Source organism: Bos javanicus, chromosome 29 (genome assembly GCF_032452875.1).
Source record: "Bos javanicus breed banteng chromosome 29, ARS-OSU_banteng_1.0, whole genome shotgun sequence".
Taxonomy (NCBI): Eukaryota; Metazoa; Chordata; class Mammalia; order Artiodactyla; family Bovidae; genus Bos; species Bos javanicus.
Window position 1 is genome coordinate 45,650,862 of NC_083896.1, and position 21,576 is coordinate 45,672,437.

General features: G+C 59.9%; 2 protein-coding genes across 6 annotated transcripts in view; one reads left to right on the forward strand and one right to left on the reverse strand.

Moving 5' to 3' along the window:
- The window catches only part of RAD9A (RAD9 checkpoint clamp component A), a 57,651-nt gene that overhangs the window by 22,526 nt on the left and 13,549 nt on the right, over positions 1–21,576 (forward strand). The gene's annotated exons all lie outside the window — the stretch shown is intronic.
- CLCF1 (cardiotrophin like cytokine factor 1) lies at positions 6,769–16,454 on the reverse strand. Of its 4 annotated transcripts, XM_061407174.1 has the most exons (4): positions 16,237–16,454; positions 14,968–15,066; positions 10,032–10,198; positions 6,769–8,211 (listed from the first exon to the last, which is right to left on the reverse strand). In XM_061407174.1, the coding sequence occupies exons 1-4, from the start codon at positions 16,250–16,252 to the stop codon at positions 7,717–7,719; spliced, it is 777 nt and encodes a 258-aa protein (XP_061263158.1). In that variant the 5' UTR covers positions 16,253–16,454; the 3' UTR covers positions 6,769–7,716. The 4 variants fall into 4 exon arrangements, with proteins under 4 accessions (XP_061263158.1, XP_061263160.1, XP_061263159.1 ...); XM_061407176.1 differs by lacking the exon at positions 14,968–15,066 and having other exon boundaries at positions 16,237–16,451; XM_061407175.1 differs by lacking the exons at positions 14,968–15,066; positions 16,237–16,454 and adding an exon at positions 15,558–15,647.

Below are 21,576 nucleotides of genomic sequence, written 5' to 3' on the forward strand. Positions count from 1 at the left end.
GACAGGGAGGCCCTCTCCACCAGGCGTGGGAAGGGCTTTGGTGTGGGGTCCAGTCAGGCAGGGAGTACTCCAGGGAGGGATGGTGCTCAGGCTCTGTGGGTCTGACCACCCCTCCCCAGAGGGCGTGTCCGGAGGTGTGTGGCACCCAGCTTCTGAGCCCACAAAGCCCTGAGGGAGTAGGGAGCCATGGGTGGGGCAGACCCCTCCTCATTCCTGGTCCCTCCCACCCCTGAAAGCTGATAGCCGTGGGGCCCTGCCACCGCCCAGGGAGCGTGAAATGGGGTATGCGGCTGGGCGGCCACAGTGGCTCCTACTGCTGCCTGAGCTAGTCCCTCTCCCCTCTGGCACCCTGGCTGGCTCCATGGGCCGTCTCTGGGCAATCCCTGCCAGCTGCCCCCAGCCCTGCCTGGTCCAGGCCCTGCTAGCCTGCCCTACTCAGCCTGGAAGATGTCTCCCTTGGCCTTTGGCTTCTCCTAGTCCAGGTTATCAGTTCAAGTGCAGGCACCCTAAGATGGGCTTTCTGGCCTGGAGTTGAGCAAACTCTCCACAGGCAGCATGGCCCCCTCTCCTAGTCACATAGCAGTGGGCTCAAGCCCCAGGGCCTGAAGGAGTTGGCAATCAGGGGTTTTGGGGCCATCCCTGTCCAGTTGGCATCCTTGCCCAACTTGGCATCTGGATTCCTAAGCTGTGCTGGCAACTAGGCCAGATGTCCGCCTGCCCATCCTCAGGTGTTTTCCTTCTTTGCTCCCCAACCCTGTCTGCCTCTTTTGCTCTTCCTTCCTGGAACCTCTATCCCTACTCAGGCAACCTCCTGGCCTAGCCCCAAAACCGCTGTCCTGGGGCCTGTCGTGGTTCAGGCTTCAGGCTGGAAGGCCAAGCCAGAGGTCTAGCTTGGGGGCTGAACTCTCTCTCTTTCAGGGAATTTCCTGAGACCCAGGTGTAGGTTCCTTGTCAGCCCTGATCCCCAGAGGCTGGCTGGTGATGAGACTAGCAGGAATGACCTCGGAACGCTCAAGGCCCTTGCCTCAAGGCCAAGTCCAAAATCTTGGGGGAACCCAAGAGAAAATGAGAGAAAAGACCTGGAATAGGATCCCAGCACCTTCCTAAGGGCTGAGGCCTGCCATTGACTGCTCCGAGGGGAAGGGGGATTAGGCCTGGCTTAGCTCAGACAATGCGGCAGGATGGGGGGGCCTCAGCACTGCGCATGCACCCTAAGAGCCCCTTCCCTACCCCCCCCCCCACAGTGGGGCCTGCGGGAAGGGCCTGTCAGAGCTCAGAAGAGGGGGCAGGTAGAGAGAGGGGAGCAGCTGCCTGGGGCCCAGCAGACGGTGGGGTGCAGCCGCTCTCCTTCCCTCCCCAACACCCCCATTCCTCAGGTTCTCAGGCCTTGCCACCCACCCTAAGCTGGAGATTCTGGGCAACAGACTCACACCCCTGAGCCCCGTTTCCCACCCTGTGGGGCCAGAATTCTTTCAGGCAGCTCCTCCTGGTCCCTACTGATCCCCTCAGACATCCTCCTTCCTCCTGCTCCAGCTTCTCTGGCCTCATGGGCTTCAGGAGCCTGGGGGAAGGCAGAAGTTCCCCTGGGTCTGGGTTTCTGCCGCTGGATGTCTCTTCTGCCCTGTCCCCACCACCCCATGCAAACCTCCCTCCCATCACCTATTTCACCTTGGCCTTCCCGGCTCTAAAGAAGTCCTAGGGAACTTTGAAAAGGGGCCCTTCTGGCCATTCCTCACCTTGGCCACCAGGTGTCAGACTTTGTCCAGCTGGGAGGAGGGTCCTCCTTCACGTCCACCCCATCGGCCTGGCCTTGTGGAGATGAGGGCCAGGTGGGGAGGAGCCTAGAGGTGGCCTCTGAACTAGGAAGGCTGAGAGACACTGAAGGCTGGGGAGAGGGCTGCAGCTCTGGTTCTAAAGCTCACAGTGACTCCCTCACTGCCCCCAACCCCACCCCCACCCCACTGATGAGGGCTTTGTCCACTGCTGGGAAACTGGGGAAACAGGCTGAGTCAGGGAGCTCAAGACTTGAAGGGACAAAGGCAGGGACAGTTGTGGCTCCAGAGAATAAGGGGGAGCTGAGAGGGAGCCACCCGTCAGAGTGCTCAACCAGGCCTGGATCATCGCCCTTGCCCTCTAGGTTAAGAGGAACAAGGGCCTCCCTTGGCCCTCTCCGCTGTGGCAAGTGGGTGAAGAATATGTGTTTGTGTGAGAGCGAGTGCTTGAATGAATCTCCCCACACACCAAGGGGGGACAGAAGTCCTAGATATGGGTCAGTCTTTGCAAAAGCAGGAAGCTGGCAAAGCATGACTGCCCCCCTACCGCCTCCCAGCAGAGTCGACTATACCCGCCACCCCCCACCACCCCGAACGTTGCCTCACCCAACTCACAGTTCTCCATCTGGTAGGCATCTCAACATGGGGGTGAGAGTTCTTCTTCATGCGCTGTTGGTGGGGTGGGGGTGGTGGGGAGCAACAGGGAAGAGGGCCTTCTCTCCTTCCCTCCCACCCTCCCTAGCCTTTCTGGGGACAAAAGGAGGTCTAGCGGTAGTGCCCTCCCCCGCCCCCCCAGCTGCCCCAACCGTGGGGACTGCAGGGCTCTGTGTTTCAGGTTCTTAAATTGACCTTGGCCTCCCTGGGCCTCTGGCTGTCAGATCAGTTCAGTCGCTTAGTCATGTCCGACTTTTTGCAACCTCATGGACTGCAGCACACCAGGCCTCCCTGTCCATCACCAGCTCCTGGAGTCTACTCAAATTCATGTCCATTGAGTCGGTGATGCCATCCAGTCATCTCATCCTCTGTCTTCCCCTTCTCCTCCTGCCTTCAATCTTTCCCAGCATCAGGGTCTTTTCCAGTGAGTCAGTTCTTCACATCAAGTGGCCAAAATATTGGAGTTTCAGCTTCAGCATCAGTCTTTCCAATGAATATTCAGGACTGATTTCCTTTAGGATGGACTGATTGGATCTCCTTGCAGTCCAAGGGACCCTCAAGAGTCTTCTCCAACACCACAGTTCAAAAGCCATCGATTCTTCTGCGCTCAGCTTTCTTTATAGTCCAACTCTCACATCCATACATGGTTACTGGAAAAACCATAGCTTTGACTAGATGGACCTTTGTTGGCAAAGTAATATCTCCGCTTTTTAATATGCTGTCTAGGTTGGTCATAACTTTTCTTCCAAGGAGCAAGTGTCTTTTAATTTCATGGCTGCAGTCACCATCTGCAGTGATTTTGGAGCCCCCCAAAAATAAAGTCTGTCACTGTTTCCACTGTTCCCCCCTCTGGCTATAATATCATACTTAAGAGGTGGAACATGAGATAACCAGTGACACTAACTAATGAAGATAACCAGTGAAAACTCATCACTTCTCCTGAAGCATCTGTGGATGGAGAACCCATGATAAACCCATTCACAGAAAATCCTGATGAGCTGTGGTTTGTCAGGAGCTGCCTGCCCCATGGTCCACAGGGCCAAACCCCAAAGAAAGACTCAGCACTGATGTCATAGTAAGGAACTATTTGGGGGAAAATGCCCTTTCCGGCTAGGTTCTCCTCTGTGTCCACTGCCTGCTCCCCCCTCCCCACCCCCCGCCAACCATTTCCCTCTGCTCCCACCCAGCACCCCTGCACACAACTCAATAGCTCACAGCCACTCAACATGCACTCTCTAGCCCTCTGGAGCCTCTCACCCCTTGATTCTCTGCCATCCCTGCCTTGCCAGTTCTCAACCTTGGGAAATAGCCTCTCTTCACTCTGTCCACCCCCTCTGGCCACCTCTGGCTCTCTAGGAAATGTCAGAGAATGTCACAATCCTGCTGATGAGTCCACAGCAGAGAAGTGTTTGCTGACCTCACTGGTGCCCCAGCAGCCCTTTTGATTCTCCTCTGCCTGTCCCTGATTCCATCCCCCAAACTTCTCAGTCCTTCTCCCCCACCACCCCTCACACAGCAACAACGTGTCCTGACCTCCTGCAGGTAAAAACGCCCACAGCAAACCACCCAAGCAAAACACCTCCTGTGATTCTGCTGCTCACTTTAGAGATTCCCTTTGCCACTAAACTCTGGAAGGAATAGGTTTATTCTTCCACCTTCCTTCTTACCACCTCCTTCTTTAATCTCACAATTCAGTGTCTCTCAACTGCTCTTGCAGAGGTGGCCTAGGACTCCCTGGTGACCAAAGCCAATGCAGTTTCTCCCCCCATCTCCTCTCCAGTCTCCTGGGGCTGCCTCTTTGAAATGCTCTTCCCTTGGCTTTTCACATACTGTTGTCTCTACGCTCTTCAAATCAGATCATCGCTCTTCAAATCAGATCATCGAGTACTTTATCATTGTGGGGAAATGCTTCAAGGATGCAACAATGAATACATGGTGGAGCCTGCCCTCAGGATGCTACCTGGTTAAAAAGGAGGTGGACACAACCAGCCCTGGTCCTGCCCACCCTCCAGGAACGGTGTCAGATCCCCCTCAGGAGCACCCACTGTGTCCTGGGTGCTGGGAATACAGCGGGGACTGCAGACGCTACTTCCTCCCCAGTGGAGCTCTCAGACCAGCAGGGCCCTTGCCTGCCTGGATGCCATCACTCCTTCCTTCAAATAGTATTTCCCCTGCGTCTTTCTGCACTTAATCAAATTCTGCCTTGGATTCTAGCATTTGGCAGGGGGTGGGGATGGGGCGGGGGCTGGTCCCTTTTCCTGGATTGTTTAGTTCCACACGCTAATTGAACACCTTCTTTGGGCTTGAGCTTGAGCCTGAGCTGCATGCTGGAGAGGGAAATGGGGAAGACTCAGAATCTGCCCCCAGGAAGCACACAGTAGGCGGGAAGCACCTTCCTTCAGCCTGCATCCTGTTTAGCCCCTTGCCTGGTGCCTCACAGAACAACCACTGCGTGGAGACAGCCCAGATGCCCTTTTCTTTCTATTTCCTTAGGCTGGCGGGTGGTGGGACCTGCAGGTGTCCCTGGGCACGCCTGGACCCCTCAGGGTGGGTGTGTTCTCCCCCTTGGGTCAGGTGACTCAGGGACCTTTGACAGAGCCGGGCTCACGCCACCCACAAGCAGGTTCGTGGCTCCCGCACCTATACTCCCAGATCTCCCGCTTCCAGTGACTCTGCACTTGTCACCACCTCCCAGGGTCTGTCTGCAAGAGCAGGATTTTGTGCTTTTGTTTCTTATCGGCTCAGGCGAGCCCGGTTTCTTCCCAGAGACTTTGGGCTCTGTAAGGGCAGCAGCCAAGTCAGGTCCTGGCCTTCTTTTGGCTCTCCTACACCAGTTAGCACAGTGATGGGCAGGTAATTAGGTCTTTAAAATATCTGTCAACTGGTTGACATCACCCTCATTTGTTACTCCCTTCACTTAGGGCACTGTCTGCAAGAGGCCCTGGTAAAATATCCCCATGTTACCTGGGAACAATTAGCACATGGATCCACCCAGCAGCTCTTCACCAGAGCATCCTGATATGCTGACATCAGTCATCTGTGATTATGGATCCTTGGCACCTCAGCCAAGCATCTTACTGTCATTGTGTCTCTTATCCCTTCCAACATTCTTATAAGGGTGTTAATTTTACCCATTTTACAGATGGGGAAACTGGACAGTAGAGAGCTTTAAATCATTTGTCCAAGGTCACCCAGCTGGTAGGTTATGGACCTGGAATTTGAGCTTAGGTCATCCTTGATTGGGCTTCCCAGGTGGCTCAGGGGTAAAGAATCTGGCTGCCAAGCAGGTGACGAGGCTTCGATCCTTGAGTCAGGAAGATCCCTGGAGAAGGTAGTGGCAACCCTCTCCAGTATTCTTGCCTGAAAAATCCATGGAGAGAGGAGCATGGCGGGTTACACTCCATGGGGTTGCAAAGAACCAGACGTGACTGAGCGACTAAACAACATCATCCTTGAACAGCGTCTGTCTTATTTGCTTGCATTGCAGTGTGAGTTCTTCTCTCTCCTCTATTAATTTTATGTGGAAGAGCAAAGTGTAGAATCACAGCTGAAGCTTGTGACTTGGCCTCAGTCTGTCACGCTCCATGGGAGATGGAAAGTGTCTAGATGGTGAGGGTTACTGCTGGGGGCTCAGACAGGTAGCCCCAGGTGGGGGTCCTGGGGAAGCTGAGGGGCTTGGAGAGAGAGTCAGAGGGCAGACAGGCAGCTTTGCACAGGGACAGACCTACAGGACCACTAAAGTGAGCCAGAGGAGTAAGGTGGATTAGCAAAGGCTGGGAGGAGGAAAGGAAGCGACAGAGGGGAAGATATTTGGGAGGACTTCTTGGACAGCAAGGAGATCAAACCAGTCAATCCTAAAGGAAATCAACCCTGAAGACTCATTGGAAGGACAGATGCTGAAGCTCCAGTACTTTGGCCACCTGATTCGAAGGACCAACTCACTGGAAAAGACCCTGATGCTGGGAAAGACTGCAAGCAAAAGGAGAAGGGGGTGAAAGAAGATGAGATGGTTGAGTCCACTGACTCAATGGGCATGAGTCTTGAGCAAACTCAGGGAGATAGTGAAGGACAGAGAAGCCTGGTGTGCTGCAGTCCACGGGGTCAGAGTCAGACATGACTGAGGGACTGAACAATAAGAGGGTGGGTGAGGGGCAGGAGCGTCTCCCCAGTGGACATGTGGGAGAGAGCCTCTTCCCCGGCTCGGCCTCTCCTGGGCTAACTCTTGGGCTTCTGGCCCTTCACTAGCAGGTGTGGGAGCCTAGGGCTGGGGGTGGGCAGAGGAAAGGCCAGGAGAACACGGATGAGAGCCAGGGGTGGGGCGAGGTCAAGCAAAGAGATGACATTCTGGGGCAAGCATTTTATTTGTTAATACAAGAATAGAAATTCTGCAATAAATATCATCTAATAAATAACATCTCCAAATAAATAAATATTAATACAACAAACTTAAAAGAGTCATGAGTTGGGTGGGGCTGGGGGGCAGGGCCTAGGGGAGCTGCCCCCATACCCCGAAATGCTACCACAATGTAAACTTTCAGGAAATTCTGTGGCTGTGGCTATGGTTGCCCTCCCCAGCCTGGGCAACCCACAGATACCCTGGGAAAGGGGGCGGAGGGGAGGCACCCTGGAGCTGGCAAGGAAATCCAAGGCCATGTCCTTCTGGATGACACCCTGTGCCACGGATCACCTTGGTGGCCCCTGGGTCCAGTCTGTCCCTGCCCCTCTGCTTTCAGTATCACCTCCATTGCAGACCCCACCTCTTCCATTTTTCATCCCATCTCTTCCGTCTGGACTTGGCCACTGTGTGTTTCCTGAACTGGATGTATTGAGTTGTTTGAGGGGTGGGGGAGCAACACCCATCTAAGGAGAGCAGGGCAGCCAAAGGGTTTCACCCCAGAAAGGCACATGTGATGGTGCCCCCCCTCTCCCTGCCCTACAGGCACGCTTCCTGGAAGTGCCACTTGAGGGGCTGAGTGGGCACTGGCAAGTGGTGGGCAGGAAGCAGGAAGCTGCAAGAGCCTCACGCCAACTGCAGCCACTCTGGGTGCCCTTGAGCATGACGTCCTGTGGAAATGGGATGGGGCCTATTGCACCTCTTCCTCAGACCCGTAGGACTTAGGGAGGCCAGGAGGGGATGGGCCTCATTGCATCACACCATCCTCCAAGTCCAGGGAGGCTGGAGGCTCACGGCTTCAGTCTCCTGGCTCAACGAGTGTTGGTGTACGCGTTTCTCCCTCCTAGAGTGGGAGCAGGACTGGAAGGAGGAAGGGAAGGAGAGAGTGGTCGGAGATCAGAAGCCACGGGCCTCCAGGTGTAGGGTGACTGCGGTGGCTGGAGGCTGCATCTTCTTCTTGAGTCGGTTGAAGTCCTTGGCTGAGCGCCACAGCCAGGTCTGCAGCTCCTTCAACAGCCAGAAGTCGTCCATCTTCTGGAGGAAGTCACTGTGGGCAGGGCCAGGGGCCCAGGTGGGCTCAGTCCCGGGCAGAGGCTGGGGCAGCGGGTAGCCCAGAGCTGCCATGACGCCCGCGATGCTGCCCAGTAGGCCCTGGAGGCTGGTGCAGAAGTGGGCCAGGCTGCGGCGCAGCTCGGCCGTGGCGGCCTGGCGGTTGAGGCCCCGCAGGTAGCACAGGAGGTGGCTGTAGGCCTCGTAGTTCTGGGTCAGCCGCAGTTTGTCGTTAAGGCTTCGCCACACCTCCAGGTTGACAGTGGCCTTGGGCAGAGTCTCCACCCCCAGCCGAGGGGGGTTGAAGTCAGGCTCGTTGAAAGGGGGGCCCAGGTAGTTCAGCTGTGAAAAGGAGAGGACGATGGGGAAGGAGGGGGGCGGAGGAGCCGGCTGGCCTGCTGGGAGATGCTCGCCCCCAAAGCTTCTATTTCCTGCGTCCCCTGACACTGGCCCCATCTCCATGCTAGGCCTCCCCTAAGTTTCTCCAGGGATGTCATTGGCATGGAGGTGACAGCTGAAGCAACGAGGGCGATGAGCTCCCCTATGGAGAAGTGCAGAAAGAGAAAAACACGCAGGAGAAACTCAGGAAGGACGTGCTGACTGGCTGAGAGCACAAGCCTTGGGACAGCGCCCCGTGGGGGGCAGGGCAGAGCGGAAGAGGAGCCCTGAGGACCCAGGAGGCCAGGCCACAGAGGTGAAGGTGGACCAGGAGAGTGCAGGGCCAAGAAGAGGAGCTCGAGAAGGCAGCAGGGCTCAGCAGCAGGGCTGCAAAACAGAGAGTGAGGACAGTGAGGCTCAGGAACACCGCTGGGCTTGGCAAGAACCAGGTGCCTGACGACCTTGGAGAGAACCGTTCCAGTGGCCTGGAAGCCAGATTGCAGGGGTTAAGGAGTGAGTGGGTGGAGAGGAAGTGGAGGCAGAGGGTGTAGACCACTCCTTCAGGGAATTTGGCAGGGAAAGCCCGGGGAAGAAAAAGGGTCAGGAGCTGGAGCGGGTAGCAGAGTCAAGCAGAGGTTTCCTGGACGGGAAGGCAGAAAGGAGAGCGGGTGGGAAGGCAGAGGGCCGGGGGGCACCCAAGCTACGCCTGCCCCTGACAAGCCTGGGCCACTCGCTGGAGGGCAGGGGACATGGTCCTCGCTGAGGCCCCCAGAGAAGGGCTCAGAGGCGCAGGGCTGCCGGAGGCAGAAATGGGCCATCTCAAGAGCTGGGCAGGAGGAAGGGTGTGAATACAGTCTAGGGACAAGGACAGAATCTTGCCAACCCTCAGGGGAGAGGCCTGGGGCCCAGGGAGAGGGCAAAGGAGCCGGCTCAGCTGGGAGAGAGAGGGAGAAGCAAGAGGCGAGGCCTGGGATAGGCAACCCCAGGGGGAGGTTCACACGCTGACAAGCTCAGAGACAAACTAATTTCCTCGGTGTATCCTGGGGCTGGAGCCAGCTCCCCCGCCACCCTCCTCCCCCTGCTTTCCCTGGCTCCAGAGTAGGGTCTGGGATGTGGAGGAGGAACACGGGAAGAGGGGCCAGTTCCCCACGGTCCTCGGCAACCCCAACCCTCCTCCCTTCTCTCTTGGGCTCTCCGAGCACCTCCGGACCGCACCCAGATCCTTATGGCATAGCTTGCATCCACATCCCGAACCCCCTGCCCCTTCTGGCCGGGGTTCCCTACAGCCCCCTTTTCTCCCCAAGTCCCCCTTAGGAGGCCCAGCCAGGATGGGAGAGGCAGACAGAAGGGAGGCCCATGGGTCCAGAGCAGCAGGGCCCCAGGTCTGGGGCAGAGACGAGCTGGAACACAGGCATGGGGGGTGGGGCCCTCCAGCCCCACCCAGCCCCACCCGGGCAAGAGACACCACAACACGATGTAAACAGAGGAGACTTCCCTGGCCCTCAGGGGGAGGCGGGCGGCTGGGCCGGCAGCCAGTGCGGCAGTGGGCCAAGGCGGGTGCAAGGCCTGCCCACATGCCTGGTCCTGGGGCCAGGGATGGGGAGGAGGGGGCACCTTCCCCAAGAGGGAGGGCAGGAGATGGGCCAGCCAGGGGGACTCCTGAGAGCCCAAGCCCCTCCCCGTCACCCCGTCCTTCACCAGGACCCCCACTCTCTTGGTGCTCTCTCTTCTCTCAGCCCCGTTCTTCACCCAGCTCCCAGCCCCTGAGCAGCCCCGATACTCACATAGGTCCCAGCCAAGCTGCGGAGCTGGTGCTCCAGGTAGCGGGTGAGGTCATAGGTTTTCTGGATGGAGGGGCCGGGCCCCGGGTCTCCTGTGCGGTTGAGGGCTGGCACTGCAGGGAGCTGCCAGAGCACGGTGCACAGACACGCGAGCATCCCCCACGAGTCCCCTGTGGACAGGGCAGTGAGGAACCTGAGGGTGGCCTGGCCTGGCCCAGGAGGCAGCTGGCAGGTGTCTGTCCCCACCTTGGGTGGGAGCAGGGTGAGGGTGGGACACCAGATGGGAGCAGGCGGAATGGAGCGGCGGGTGGGGGGGGGGGGCGCTTCCTGGTCTGAGAGAGTGTTCATGGAGGCATATTTGTGTTTGAGGACGAGGGCTTGGCCTGTGTGTCTACCAGGAGATACTGGAGAGCATTTGTGTGTCAGCTAAGAGTCACCGTGAGTGTGTGTGTGTGTGTGTGTACGTGGGGGGACAGGCCGAGGGACTGCGAATCAGAATCAGTATTCCCAGGTTCCAGCTGTACCTTGGCTTTCTCTCCCACCCTCTGCAGCTTAGGGGGAGCCCAGGGGTTGGGAAACAGCATGTGTCAGAGATTCAAATTGAGAGAAGTCAGCCCTGAGAGGGACATGCAAGAGGCAGCCACGAGTGGGAGTTGAGCCAGAGGTAGGACGCAGGGTCAGACCACCAGGGTCAGAGGCAAGGTGTAGCTGTGGACACCAGGGCCGGGCGGGCTGAAGGACATGGGGCTGGCTTGGGTGGGTGGTGGGGGGCTATATTCTGGGATTTGATTCCAGTGCGTGAAAAGTATAGGATCGAGTTAGACTGAAGGAAATGTGGTGTTCGCTCTGAGAGGCTGGCTGCAATGAGATTTGCCCCCATGCTCCTCTAGGGTATCGGATGGGAAAAAGTTAGACCTGAATGAAACCTGGGGATCGGTCTGCCGTGAAGACAGGCTGGGGGTGGGGCGGAGACAGCATGAGACGTATTTGATGAGTCCCGCTTGTCCACTGGCGGTACTGGAGAGTTTGGGCCGCGCAGGGTACCAGGACCAGGGGTCAGAGCTGTGAGGAAAGGCTCGACCATTGGGAAACATGATGTTCCCAGCTTTTAGGTGAGGTTCAAGGTCAAGAGCACTAGACCAGGATTCAGTGGGCCTTGGGATTGGCAGTGGCAATGAGGGTTAGGAGAGAGTAAGGCTGTAATTGGCACTGGGCTAGATTAGGTTTAAGGACTGGGTTCCTTTTAAAGTTTCAGGTTAGTTTATTGGGATCTGGCTGACTGAGTGTGGCTGAGGTTTCAGTCCAGCTGGGGGATGTGGTTAGGTTTGGTCAGGGAGAGGGTTGGCTGGGGCTGACGTTTGTGCATCTGTTGGTGTAGCTGTCTGATGGGGTGATACATGGTATGTCACTCAGAGTAGGGCTAGTTTGGGTTTTGAGCTTGGGGAGGTGTGAGGTCGAGAGTGGTTTCCTTCTTTTATAGATTATATCCTGTCAAATTTTCTACAATGACTTGCTTTGATAGAAATAAGTTGGATATGGGTTTAACAAATTGATTGTAGTTAAGATTTATGGTAAGTGTGGAGTTAGAATTAACACCAGGTATGTTTAGACTTAGTCATATGCTTGGTCAGGGGTTTAGAGAGGGTTGCAGCCTCGGAGGGTTTAGGATTCACGCGGTCTGGAAGGTCTCTGTGGAGGGCAGGGCTCAGGTGCGACCTGCAGTGGCCCGCTGGTCAGTCTGACTGTTTCAGATGCTTTACCGGCTGGCTGCACTGATGGAGCACGGTAACAGGGCGCCTCTAGTCTCAGGGATTCTGCTGTGTTGAGTGAAGGGCTCTTGCTTGAGGATATGTGTGTGTGTGCATGCATGCACACATGCACACACGTGCCCCACCCATGTGTGTTTCAGGACAGAAGGCAGGGCCAGACCCATAACTGCTGCCTAGGGAGACAGGCTCCCCTTTTCCTCTTCTCCATCTGTAGCCTGTGGCTTCCCTCCCAAATGGTCCTCTCCTCATCCTTCCTTTCCACCCCTAGCTCTTGCTGACTCTGAGTTCCCTTCTTTTTCCTCCCCACCCCTCTCTTTTTTTGGCTGCACTGAGCAGCATGTTGGGGGGATCTTAGTTCCCCAAGCAGGGATCAAACCCATGCCCCCTGCAGTACACACTTTGAGTATTAACCACTGGACCACCAGGGAAGTCCCCCTGAGTTCCTTTCTATTCCCTGTTCTTCACATCCCAGACAACTCCAGGCCCTTCTCTGCTGCCCTCAGCCTGGCTGGCTGGCTGAGTGCCCAGGATCCTATGGGCACAGCGAGGGGTTAGTTTCAGGGGTTGCAGACCTGCTGAGCAGGGAGCAGCCCTTCTGGGACTGAGTCTGGTCTCTTCTCGCAGTTAGTGATGACGCCGAGGGTCCCAGCAGAATCAGCAGTTAGGAGCTAGGCTCGGCTCTTTACCCCACCCTGCTCTGGGCAGCCCTGCCAGCCAGAGATCTAGGACTGGGCGCTGCCTGGCACACACAGGGTGGGGGCAGGGGGTCAGGAACCCAGTTCTGGGCCTTGTTCTTCCCTTCCCCTCTGGGCCGTGTGGGACATCCCTGGGGAGGACTGGCTCCCTACACAGGGACGGCACAGGGAGAAGCCTCTGGAAAAACAAGAGCAAAGTCATCTGGGCAGAAAAACGGCTCATGAAATTAACCAGACAAGGCCGGTGTTTCCAGGAATATTTCAGTTCTGAGGTAACTGTGTCACTGAAGGCTGGGGGGGGTGGGGGGAGAGAGCTGAAGGATCTGAGGGATCGAGAGGGAAGGAGCCTCAGAAATCCAGAGGGAGAAGAGGCAGGAGGGGAGCAGAAGGCCAAAGGGCTCTCCTCTGTTGGGATGGCTGCTGCTCTGGGCAAGATGTCCCACCTCTCAGGCAGCAAAACTGAGAGCTGTCTGGGCAGAGAACACCTGTGGGTCAGCCGCGGGCCCTGGGCTCCCTGCAGCCTGCCTGACTCCCTCGGAGGGCAAGTGCTGGGGCACCCTGGAGTCCTCACACTCCCCCTCCAGGCGCAGGGTATGCAGGTGGGCCGGCCCCTGGGGGGCTGTGTCCTGGGCCCCCTCCCCCAGCCCTGGCCCCCAGCCCGGGCCCCCGCCCCAACTCTGCCTCTGGCTGCTGCCCACTGATTGTTTACATCCCGTCTTCCCCTGTGTTTATAAATCCGGCTGAGCACGTGAGGAGCTAATGAGAGCAGCTCACATTTCCTGCTGCGGGGGCCCCCCGGCACCCCCCCATCCTGGCCCCCGCCCCGGCCAGCCCCTAATTCCATCCAGATCCCTGGGCCCTGGGAACCAAGGCCCCCCTCATGAACACACACACACACACACACACACACACACACACACACACTTAGCCCATGCACGCGCATGGCCACCCTGACACGGCTGCACAGGCAGGCAGACCCCATGGACGCCTATCTCTAGGCAGCTGCCCCCTTCAGCCCGTCTCCCCAGTCTGACCTCAGTCAGGAAAGATAGGGGGCTCAGCAGTGCACACGAGCCAGGGCAGTCACAGTGGGGAGGACCGGTCAGCCAGGAGACTCTGCACCTTGGACTGGTGGCTCAGAGCCGTCAGCCCGACAGGTAGGAGCTGGGAGGTGCTGCCCAGAGGTGCAAGGAAGAGTGAAGGCCCTGCCTTGAGGCCAGGCAGGCCCAGCACCCTGGTGACCTCAGAGGGGTCAGCAGGGAAGCACCTCGGGAACGCAGCCACTGAAGGGGTGCTGGGTCCACGGTGGCGGGAGAGTCAGGGAACGGTCCTGGGGGCCACCCCCCAGACCCCCTTCTCAGAAAGGCCCAAAGGAACAGCCCAACTTTCCTGGTCTTCTGAGCTGGCTGCACCTCCCCTGTCTTTCTTCTCTCCCTTCCATCATTCTCTCCTTGGTTCCCTATCCCCCAGGCAACTGAGAAGAGGCTTAGGGAGTGGGTAATGGGTGGGCCCAGAAGTCAGGAGACCTCTCTGTCACCAGCCCATCCAGCGGCTGGCCTTGCGTGATGGGATCGCACTGTGCAGCTAAATTTCAAACCACGTGGCACTCCTGCTCTGCGTCCTCTTCAGCAGCCCCCTCCCTGCCCTTCTCTTCCAGCCTAAATGATAGAAGAGGAAACTGAGGCCCAGGGAAATAAACAGGTGGGCAGCCCACCTCCCAGCCTTGAGGAGTCCATTCCCAACCAGGAGTCGGGCTTTTGTTGGAGTCCAGGGTCAGGGTTGTGGGGTTGTGCCACAAGAGGACCCTGGGTGGAGCCAGGCAGAAAATCAGGCATGGTGGGGGTGCGGGAGCGCAAAATGAAGGAAATAGTCCAGCAATTGTGTGGGTGTGCTTGAAAGGGCGTTGTTATCCAGAGAGTGTGGGAGGGGCTCAGGGAGCTTACAGGAGCTAGAGTGTGAATAGACAGGTGGGATTGTGGGGAGGAATGTGAAGTGTCACTAACAGAGTAGCTAGTGCCGAGGGGGGTGTGCAAAAGTGTGAGCGGACAGCGCAGGGCTCTGCCAGGGGGAGAGGGAGCCATCACACCAGCTGGGAGGCAAGGCCTCTCAGGGCTGCAGCGGGACAGTCGCTGCCACCTCTGCCTGGCGCCTGTTTCCTCCCCCCGGTTGGCTCCAGGTCAGCGAAGGTGTCTGAGCCAGTGAGGGCACCGGGTCTGCTCTGTAGGCGCGGGGGGTGTATCCCCGAGTCCCGCGGGGAAGGGCAGACATGTGCTCCCGCAGCCGGGGAGGGGGCTCCATGGGGACAGGGAAAGCACAGAGGTGTCAGCCTGGAGGGGTCAGGGTCAGAGAGCGCCCGACCGAGGAGCGCGTCCAGTCCCCCCACCCCGTCCCACCACAGCCGCTCTCCGAGGCTCGGACCTCGCCGGCCAAGCCGGACCTCCAGCCGCCCCTCCCCTCCCGGCAGCCCCCTCCTACCCCAGAGGGGCGGGCCGGGCCGGGCGCTGGAGGAAGCGGGGACGCGTCCTCTGGGAGGTGGGAGTCTGGGGAGGGCATCTGGAGCGCAGAGCGGAGTCGCTGGGAAGGAAGGTGGGGAGAACCGGGATGAGGGGACTCGGGCGAGGCCCGGGGCCTGGGGGTTCCCTCGAGGGGCTCGGCCCGCTCGCCCGCCCTCTCCCCTCGGCGGTGACCTCTCGCTCCTGGCCCCCTCCCTGCGGCGGCGGCGGCGCCTTCCCCCTGTGTGGCCCCGGAGCCCCCGGCCCCGCCCCCGGCCCGCTCCCGCCCGGTCGCTCCCTTCCCGGCGGCGGGGGCGGGGTCCGGGGGCGCCGGGGCTCCGGGCTCGGCCGGGCCGCTGCCCTTTCCCGCGCCGTCCACTCCCTGCCCGCCCTCCCGCGGGCGCCGGGGCCAAGCGGCCGCCGCCGCCGCTCCCCCGCCGGTGACAGACTTTGCTGCCCGGTCCGGCCGGGCTGCGCCCGCCACCGCCCCCCTCACCAAGCCCACCCTCACTAATCACTCCCAGGCCACTGCGGGCCGGCCCGGGGGGCTCGCGGCCGCCGCCCGGCCCCTACCTGCCGCCGGCTCGCCCGCCACGGGCAGCATGGTGGCTCCGGCTGCGCGGCGCGCAGCGAGGAAGCCGCGACTCCCGCGGCCCGGCCCGGACCAGCCCGGCGCGGCTCTGCCCTCCGCCCTCCTCTCGCCCGCCCTCCTTCCCGCCCTCCCCTCCCGGCGGGCCGGGGAGGGAGAGCGGCGCGGCCCGAGGTGTCGGCCTCCCCTCGCCTCCCGTCGGCCCGGCCTCGGACTCCCCCGAGCCCCCCTCCCTCCCGCCCGCTTCCTCTCCCGGCCCCCTCCTCCTCCGCGCGCGCCGTCTCCTCCCGCAGACCCGCTCCTTCCTCGGACTCGCTCTCCCGACTTTGGCGCGGGGCTCGGTCCTCCGCGGTCCCGGGACCCCGCCTCGCCGGGCTCCAGGTGGCCGCCTCCCAGGTCTGTGGGTCGCCCGGGCTGCCCGCTGCGCTTCGGCCACCTCCCGGCCCCGCCGAGCGGACTCCAGGAATGCCGCGTCCCCGCCCGGCCCCTCTCGAGGGCGCCCGGCCCGTGCCCCCCCGCCCCGGCCCGAGCCCCGCAGGCGGGGGCAGCGCCCGGCTCCCCGGCCCGGCCCCGGCTCGGGACTCCCCGGGGGAAGGACGGGAACCGGATCTGGCGGCTCCCGGGCGGGGGCGGGGGCCGGGGCCTCGGACGCCTGGCTCCTACCTGCTCGGAGGTCCATGGGGCTGGGGGCCGGGCGGGCCGGGCGCGGCTCCTCTCCCGGAGGCTGGCGGAGTGGGAGGGCGAGCCGCGGCTCCGGCGAAGCTTTAATAATCCCATCCGCCAGGCCCACTCGCAGGTTTTTTTCGCTCGGTTTCGGATTTTTTTTTTTTTTCGGTGTGGGACATTCTGCAAACTTTTTTTTCTGACGTGTAAAGCTGTAACCACAAATTGTAGCGGCCCTCCCCGGGGTGGGGGGAGGAGGGGGAGGAGGGAAGGGAGGGCTTCTGGGGCTCCTCTCCCTCCCACAACACTGAGGGGGGGGTGAGGTGAGGCGAGGCTGCGGCGGTACCACCCCGGGCCTCCTGGGGGAGGGGGCGGGAGGGCATCCGTCCGTCGGCAAACTCCCCAGGCAGGGGACTGAGCTGGCCGCCCCTTTTCTTCTCCCTGGGTGTCGGCCTGGGGCGCCGGCCCCCCAGCCCCGGCGGGGTCCCGCTCTCACCCTACCTCTGCCTCAGCATCTCTAACCTCCCCACCCTCACTCCCCACCCCCCACCCCGAGTAAACGCAATGACACATTCTCCCAAATGCCAGCGAGCTGGCTTCGAAGCAAGTGATGGTGTTTTTCCTGCTGCCCTTTGTCTGGGCTGACCGCCCCCCTTGCCTATTGTCCCGCCGCCTGTCCCATTTCCAAACGCCGAGGCTAAGCGAGGCGCCCGGGCTGGGGCAGGTGACTAACCGGCTCACAATGCCCCTCCCCCGGTGGGGGGGCGGGTAGAGGGCACCACAGGCCCACTGCCCAGTGCGGAGGGAAGAAGAGGGCACTTGGCAGAGGGTTCTTCCCTCCAGTTCACAGGGTTCTGCATTCTTCCTGCCCCTGGCCAGGAGAGTGCTTATGGGTGGGGGACTCGTAATTCATTAATCAGCACGAGGCACCGGACCAGTTTCAACACCAGAGGTTTCAGGGGTGACTCAGCGAGACCGCTTGGGTGCAAGGCGATGGAGAGACCCAGAGTCCCCACTTGTGAAATGCTTTCCCATGAAGACTCTGCTTTCTCCTGCCTTTGGAGTTGGGGCTGTGGGCTTTCTGGGTGGTGGGGTAGGGGTGGCTGGGCTGTGAAGTGCCCTCTGTCCATCCTTCCCTCGAGACTGGACAGGGACTCGCCAAGCGAGATCCCTAGGAGACCCATAAGCCCAGACCCTCCCTGGAGGGTCTCCCTCTCTCCCTGCACAGATGACTGCCAAGGAGAGTGCAGAGGAAACGCTCTCATCTGGGGGCGTGCAGACATCCCCACTCCACTTTTCTTTGGTCATTTGGTCTCCAAGGCTTGAATGCTCTAGAGGGCCAGACCACCAATTAAATCACTTGGTAATAAGTTGCTTTTGTTGTAGTCTATTTGCCGCCCCAAGGAGGGAAAGGTGGTGGTGGGCCAGACCTGCACAGTGACTCCTCTCAAGAACGGCATCAGAGCCTGTGCCCACCACGCCCGCCCTGGTGCCCCCAGAGAAAGAAGGGTACCCTGCCGGCCCTGCTCTCGCCCCTCGAGGCTGCGGGTCAGAGAAGGAGGCACGGTCCTGCCCAGAGCCAGGTTCCCAGGGCAGCTCTTCACTTTCCTGCACTTCCAGAACTGAGGTGGGGGGGTGGGGGGGTGGGGAAGAAGTTTGTTTTCAATTACCTCACTGGAGTGGGACAGACTTTGTTGTTGGGTTTTTTTTTTTCCCCCTTTCTTTTTTTTCCCTAAACGAAGAGAAAAAGAGCTGGGAGAGGGGACCTGGCCTGCGATGGGGGGCAGGGGCTTTTCTTGGGAGTCAGGAACAGCTCTGATGAAACCTGCCTTGGGGGGGCCCTTGGAGAAGTGCTTAGGGGGGCCTCCCCCCGCCCCTCCCCCAGCCAGAATGCTGGAGTTTCAATGACATTCTTGGCGGGCGAGCCCGAGGATCTTTTGATGCCCATGCCAAGGTCAAGGAGGCAGATGTCCAGTGGGTGACAGGCACTGAGACTGGCCAGGAGGTCTCCTAGCAGCTACCCTTTTGGAGGGAGGGGACAGGGGAGGGGGAGAGGGGAGCCGCTCAAGCCCTTCTCCCGGGGTTTGCAGCCTGCTCCTTGCAGAAAGTGTCTGCACAGACAATGTGGTTTGGATTTGGCTGAGCCCCTCAGCACCTTATAAAGCACCTTGCTGAGTCAGGGAGAAAGCAGCCCCAACACGGGAGAGAAGGAGGGGGCCAGGAGAGAAAGGGGAAGGAGGGAGAGGGGAGCTAAGGAGGGGGGCGCTGAGGGAAGAGGAGGGAGAAGAGAGAAGGGACAGGGCAGGAAAGAGGAGACACAAAGAGACAAATCGGTAGGTGGGAGCGGGAAGGAGGGGGAGGCCGACTGAAGGAGGAAGAGGAACCCGGTTTAGTGGAAGGGGAGGGACGCGTCCATGCCCCCCACCCCCACCCCGGCAAATGTTCACCTTGGGAGTCTAGAAATCATTGGTTTGCAGGAACTGAGGGTTGCAATTCTGGAACGGGGACCCAGGCCAGCTGGTGCAGGGACAAGTGGCTTTCCACATAGCCCCCCCAACCCCCCGCCCAGAGCTGGACACCCCGACCCCATGAGCTGGGGAAGCCCTGTTTTCCCTCTGCCTCTTGTCTGGACTTGCAGCCGTGCCCTCTCCCCTCACCTGGGGGGCGGGGGTGGGGGGGCAAGCCGCTCCCCTCCCCATCTTCCCCACTGCCCAAGGGAAAATCATCTCCATCTCCAAGCTGCCAGTGCCCCTCTGCCATGTCTGGGCAAAGGCAGCATGCCGGCGACGAGCTGCCAGTTGGGCCGGGGTGGGGGCTGGAATAAAGACAGTGGCTTTATTCTGCCAAATCCCCAAGGGGGTGGGCTGGTGGGGGTGGGGGTGGGGAAGGAAGAAGGGAGGGGTGGAGAATGGAGAGCCCCTGCAGGGTTTCTGTGGGGTGGCCTAGGCACAGGTGGCTGCCCTCTGATTTCCAGGTGGAGACCTTGGGGGAAGTTCCTGCTCCCCCGTGGCTCTCAGACAGGGAGGTTTGCCAGGGGCCCTTCCAGCTCTCACTGTCTGAGATTCCTGGTGGGGGCAGGGCAGAGGTGAGATGAGGGGATGCAGAGGGTGGGGGCAGATCCATCTGTCCCACGAGGGCTCCTACAGGCATTTCCTGAGCCCCAGCGGGGTGCCAGGTCTTGTAAAGGACAGGAAAACCCACCTCTGCCTTCAAGAATTTCAGAGTCTGGTGACAAAGGACACTCATTAAACTGAGATCTGAGAGAAGGCCAGCTCTGGGAGGAGGCGGAGCTTTTGGGTGGATGTGTGGCTGGATGGCAGGAGGGGTGGCTACAACCACTGGCTGAAGCCCTGAGGTCCCATGGGCCGCCTGACGCGAGCGCGAGCGGGTGGAGCGGGTGGAGGGCAGGACGGGGAGTCAGGATGCTGGGCTTCCAGCTGGCTTCCAGCTGGCCTTGGGACAAGCCCGTCATCTCTCCGTGGAATGGGATATGACCACCTCCCCAGGGCATGGTGGGAGTATCCGTGAGCTGATGAGGAGGATGTTGTTCTGATACCCTGTCTGGCCTTCTTCCAGACTTCACTCCTTACCATCCGCAGGGGTTAGCCAGTCAGTCCTCAAAAGGTGTGTCTGGGTAGGGGGCAGGGCTGGCACCCAGAGATGACTGAGCTGCCCTCCAAGGGGGTGGGGGTGAGTCAGTCTTGACTCAGGGATGGGCTAGGGTTCCTCCCCTCCCTCCTGCCTCCCCACCTCCCCTCATAACTGGCACCCCCAGGGAAGGCTGTCTATATGCCCGAAAGACACCGTGTCCCACACAGCTGCAGAGTTGACACTGAAGGCCCCGTGGCCGCCAGGGTGTCCGGGGAAGGCTCTGGTCAGTGCCCTCTTGGTGGCTGAACAGGGGTGCAATACTGGAGAAGCCATGGAAGTGAGTGAGGACATCCATCCATCCATTCATTCATCTATTTGTTCACCAAACCTTCATGAGTTCCTGCTCCATGCCAGGCGCCAGGGACACAGAGCCCGAAGAGGACAGGAACCCTAAGAGGCCCTGGGGTCAGGGGGTGGAGGCCCTGCCCCAGAGACTGCCAGCCTGCTGCCATGCCTGGTGTTTCTCAGTGACATGCTACTCTTTTGCACCTCTTGGGCTTAACTCATGACAAGTGTTAAGACACACTGAGCTCTCGCCACGAGTCAGGTCCTGTGCTAAGGCTTACGTGAATGATTTCACTCCATTCTTACAATAACCCTAGATAATAAGAACTGGTGTTTCCCCATGTGATACACGAGGGGACTGAGGCTTGGTAAGATGAAGTCACTTGGCTGAGGTCATGCCAGGAGGTAGAACCAGGGCTGGATCTGAGGGCCACTGGCCTTGAGCACGGCTCCCTCTTCACCATACCCACTATGCAGGGACCCTTGAGAAGAGAAGAGGTTGGATGCAGAGACAACAGCATGTGCTGAGCACCGCCTGGCTCAGTCAGTTCAGTTCAGTCCAGTCGCTCCGTCGTGTCCAACTCTTTGTGACCCCATGGACTGCAGCATGCCAGGCCTCCCTGTCCATCATCAACTTTTGGAGCTTGTGCAAACTCATGTCCGTCAAGTCGGTGGCTCGGAGGCATCCAACCTGGGGCGCCCTGGTCTCTTCAGGACACTAGCACACCCTCTGGGACAGAGAGTCCCCATGTGCCTGGAGCAGGAGGCCTGGGCTCTTCTGCCCACAGCCCCCACCCACGACTGATGGGCCAGGCACCCCATGTGGGCCTCCTGGGTCGGTGAGAGGCGCCAGCCGGGAGCACTTGCGTCCCTTCAGTAGATTCCATGAGCAGAGCATGGAGTTAGAACCACGGAATGAGCACTGAGCTGGGAGTCAGATAATGGTCTGCCCACAGAACCAGGACAAGGGCTTCCCTGTGCCTCCTGAGGGCCTGACTCTGTGGTCTGTAACATCCAAGGAGGGGCGCCCCCTCAGGGCGCAGGGGCCACAGAGGGCAGGAGGGGAGGAAAGGCAGCGTGTACTTCCCCTTTTCCTCCAAGGGCAGGAGCCCAGACAGCCTAAGCTGGCTGTGATGCCAGCAGAAACCCCAGGACCAAAAGCCTACTCCTAGCTTAGGAATGGCCCTGCCCTGCCCCGTATCCCCCACCCGTGCCTGGACCAGCTTTGCTCCCAGCCCCCTGCCTCCTACCAGCAGAGAGGAACCCTGCTGCTTCCTGCCTCTGCCCTGCCCTATAGGGCAGGGGGGGGTGGGGGGGGGGGGGGAGTGGAGCTCGCTCCCCGCCCCCACCCCATCTGCAAGGATGTCAGGGTGATGGATGTGTGAGGAGGGCAGGGCAGAAGGG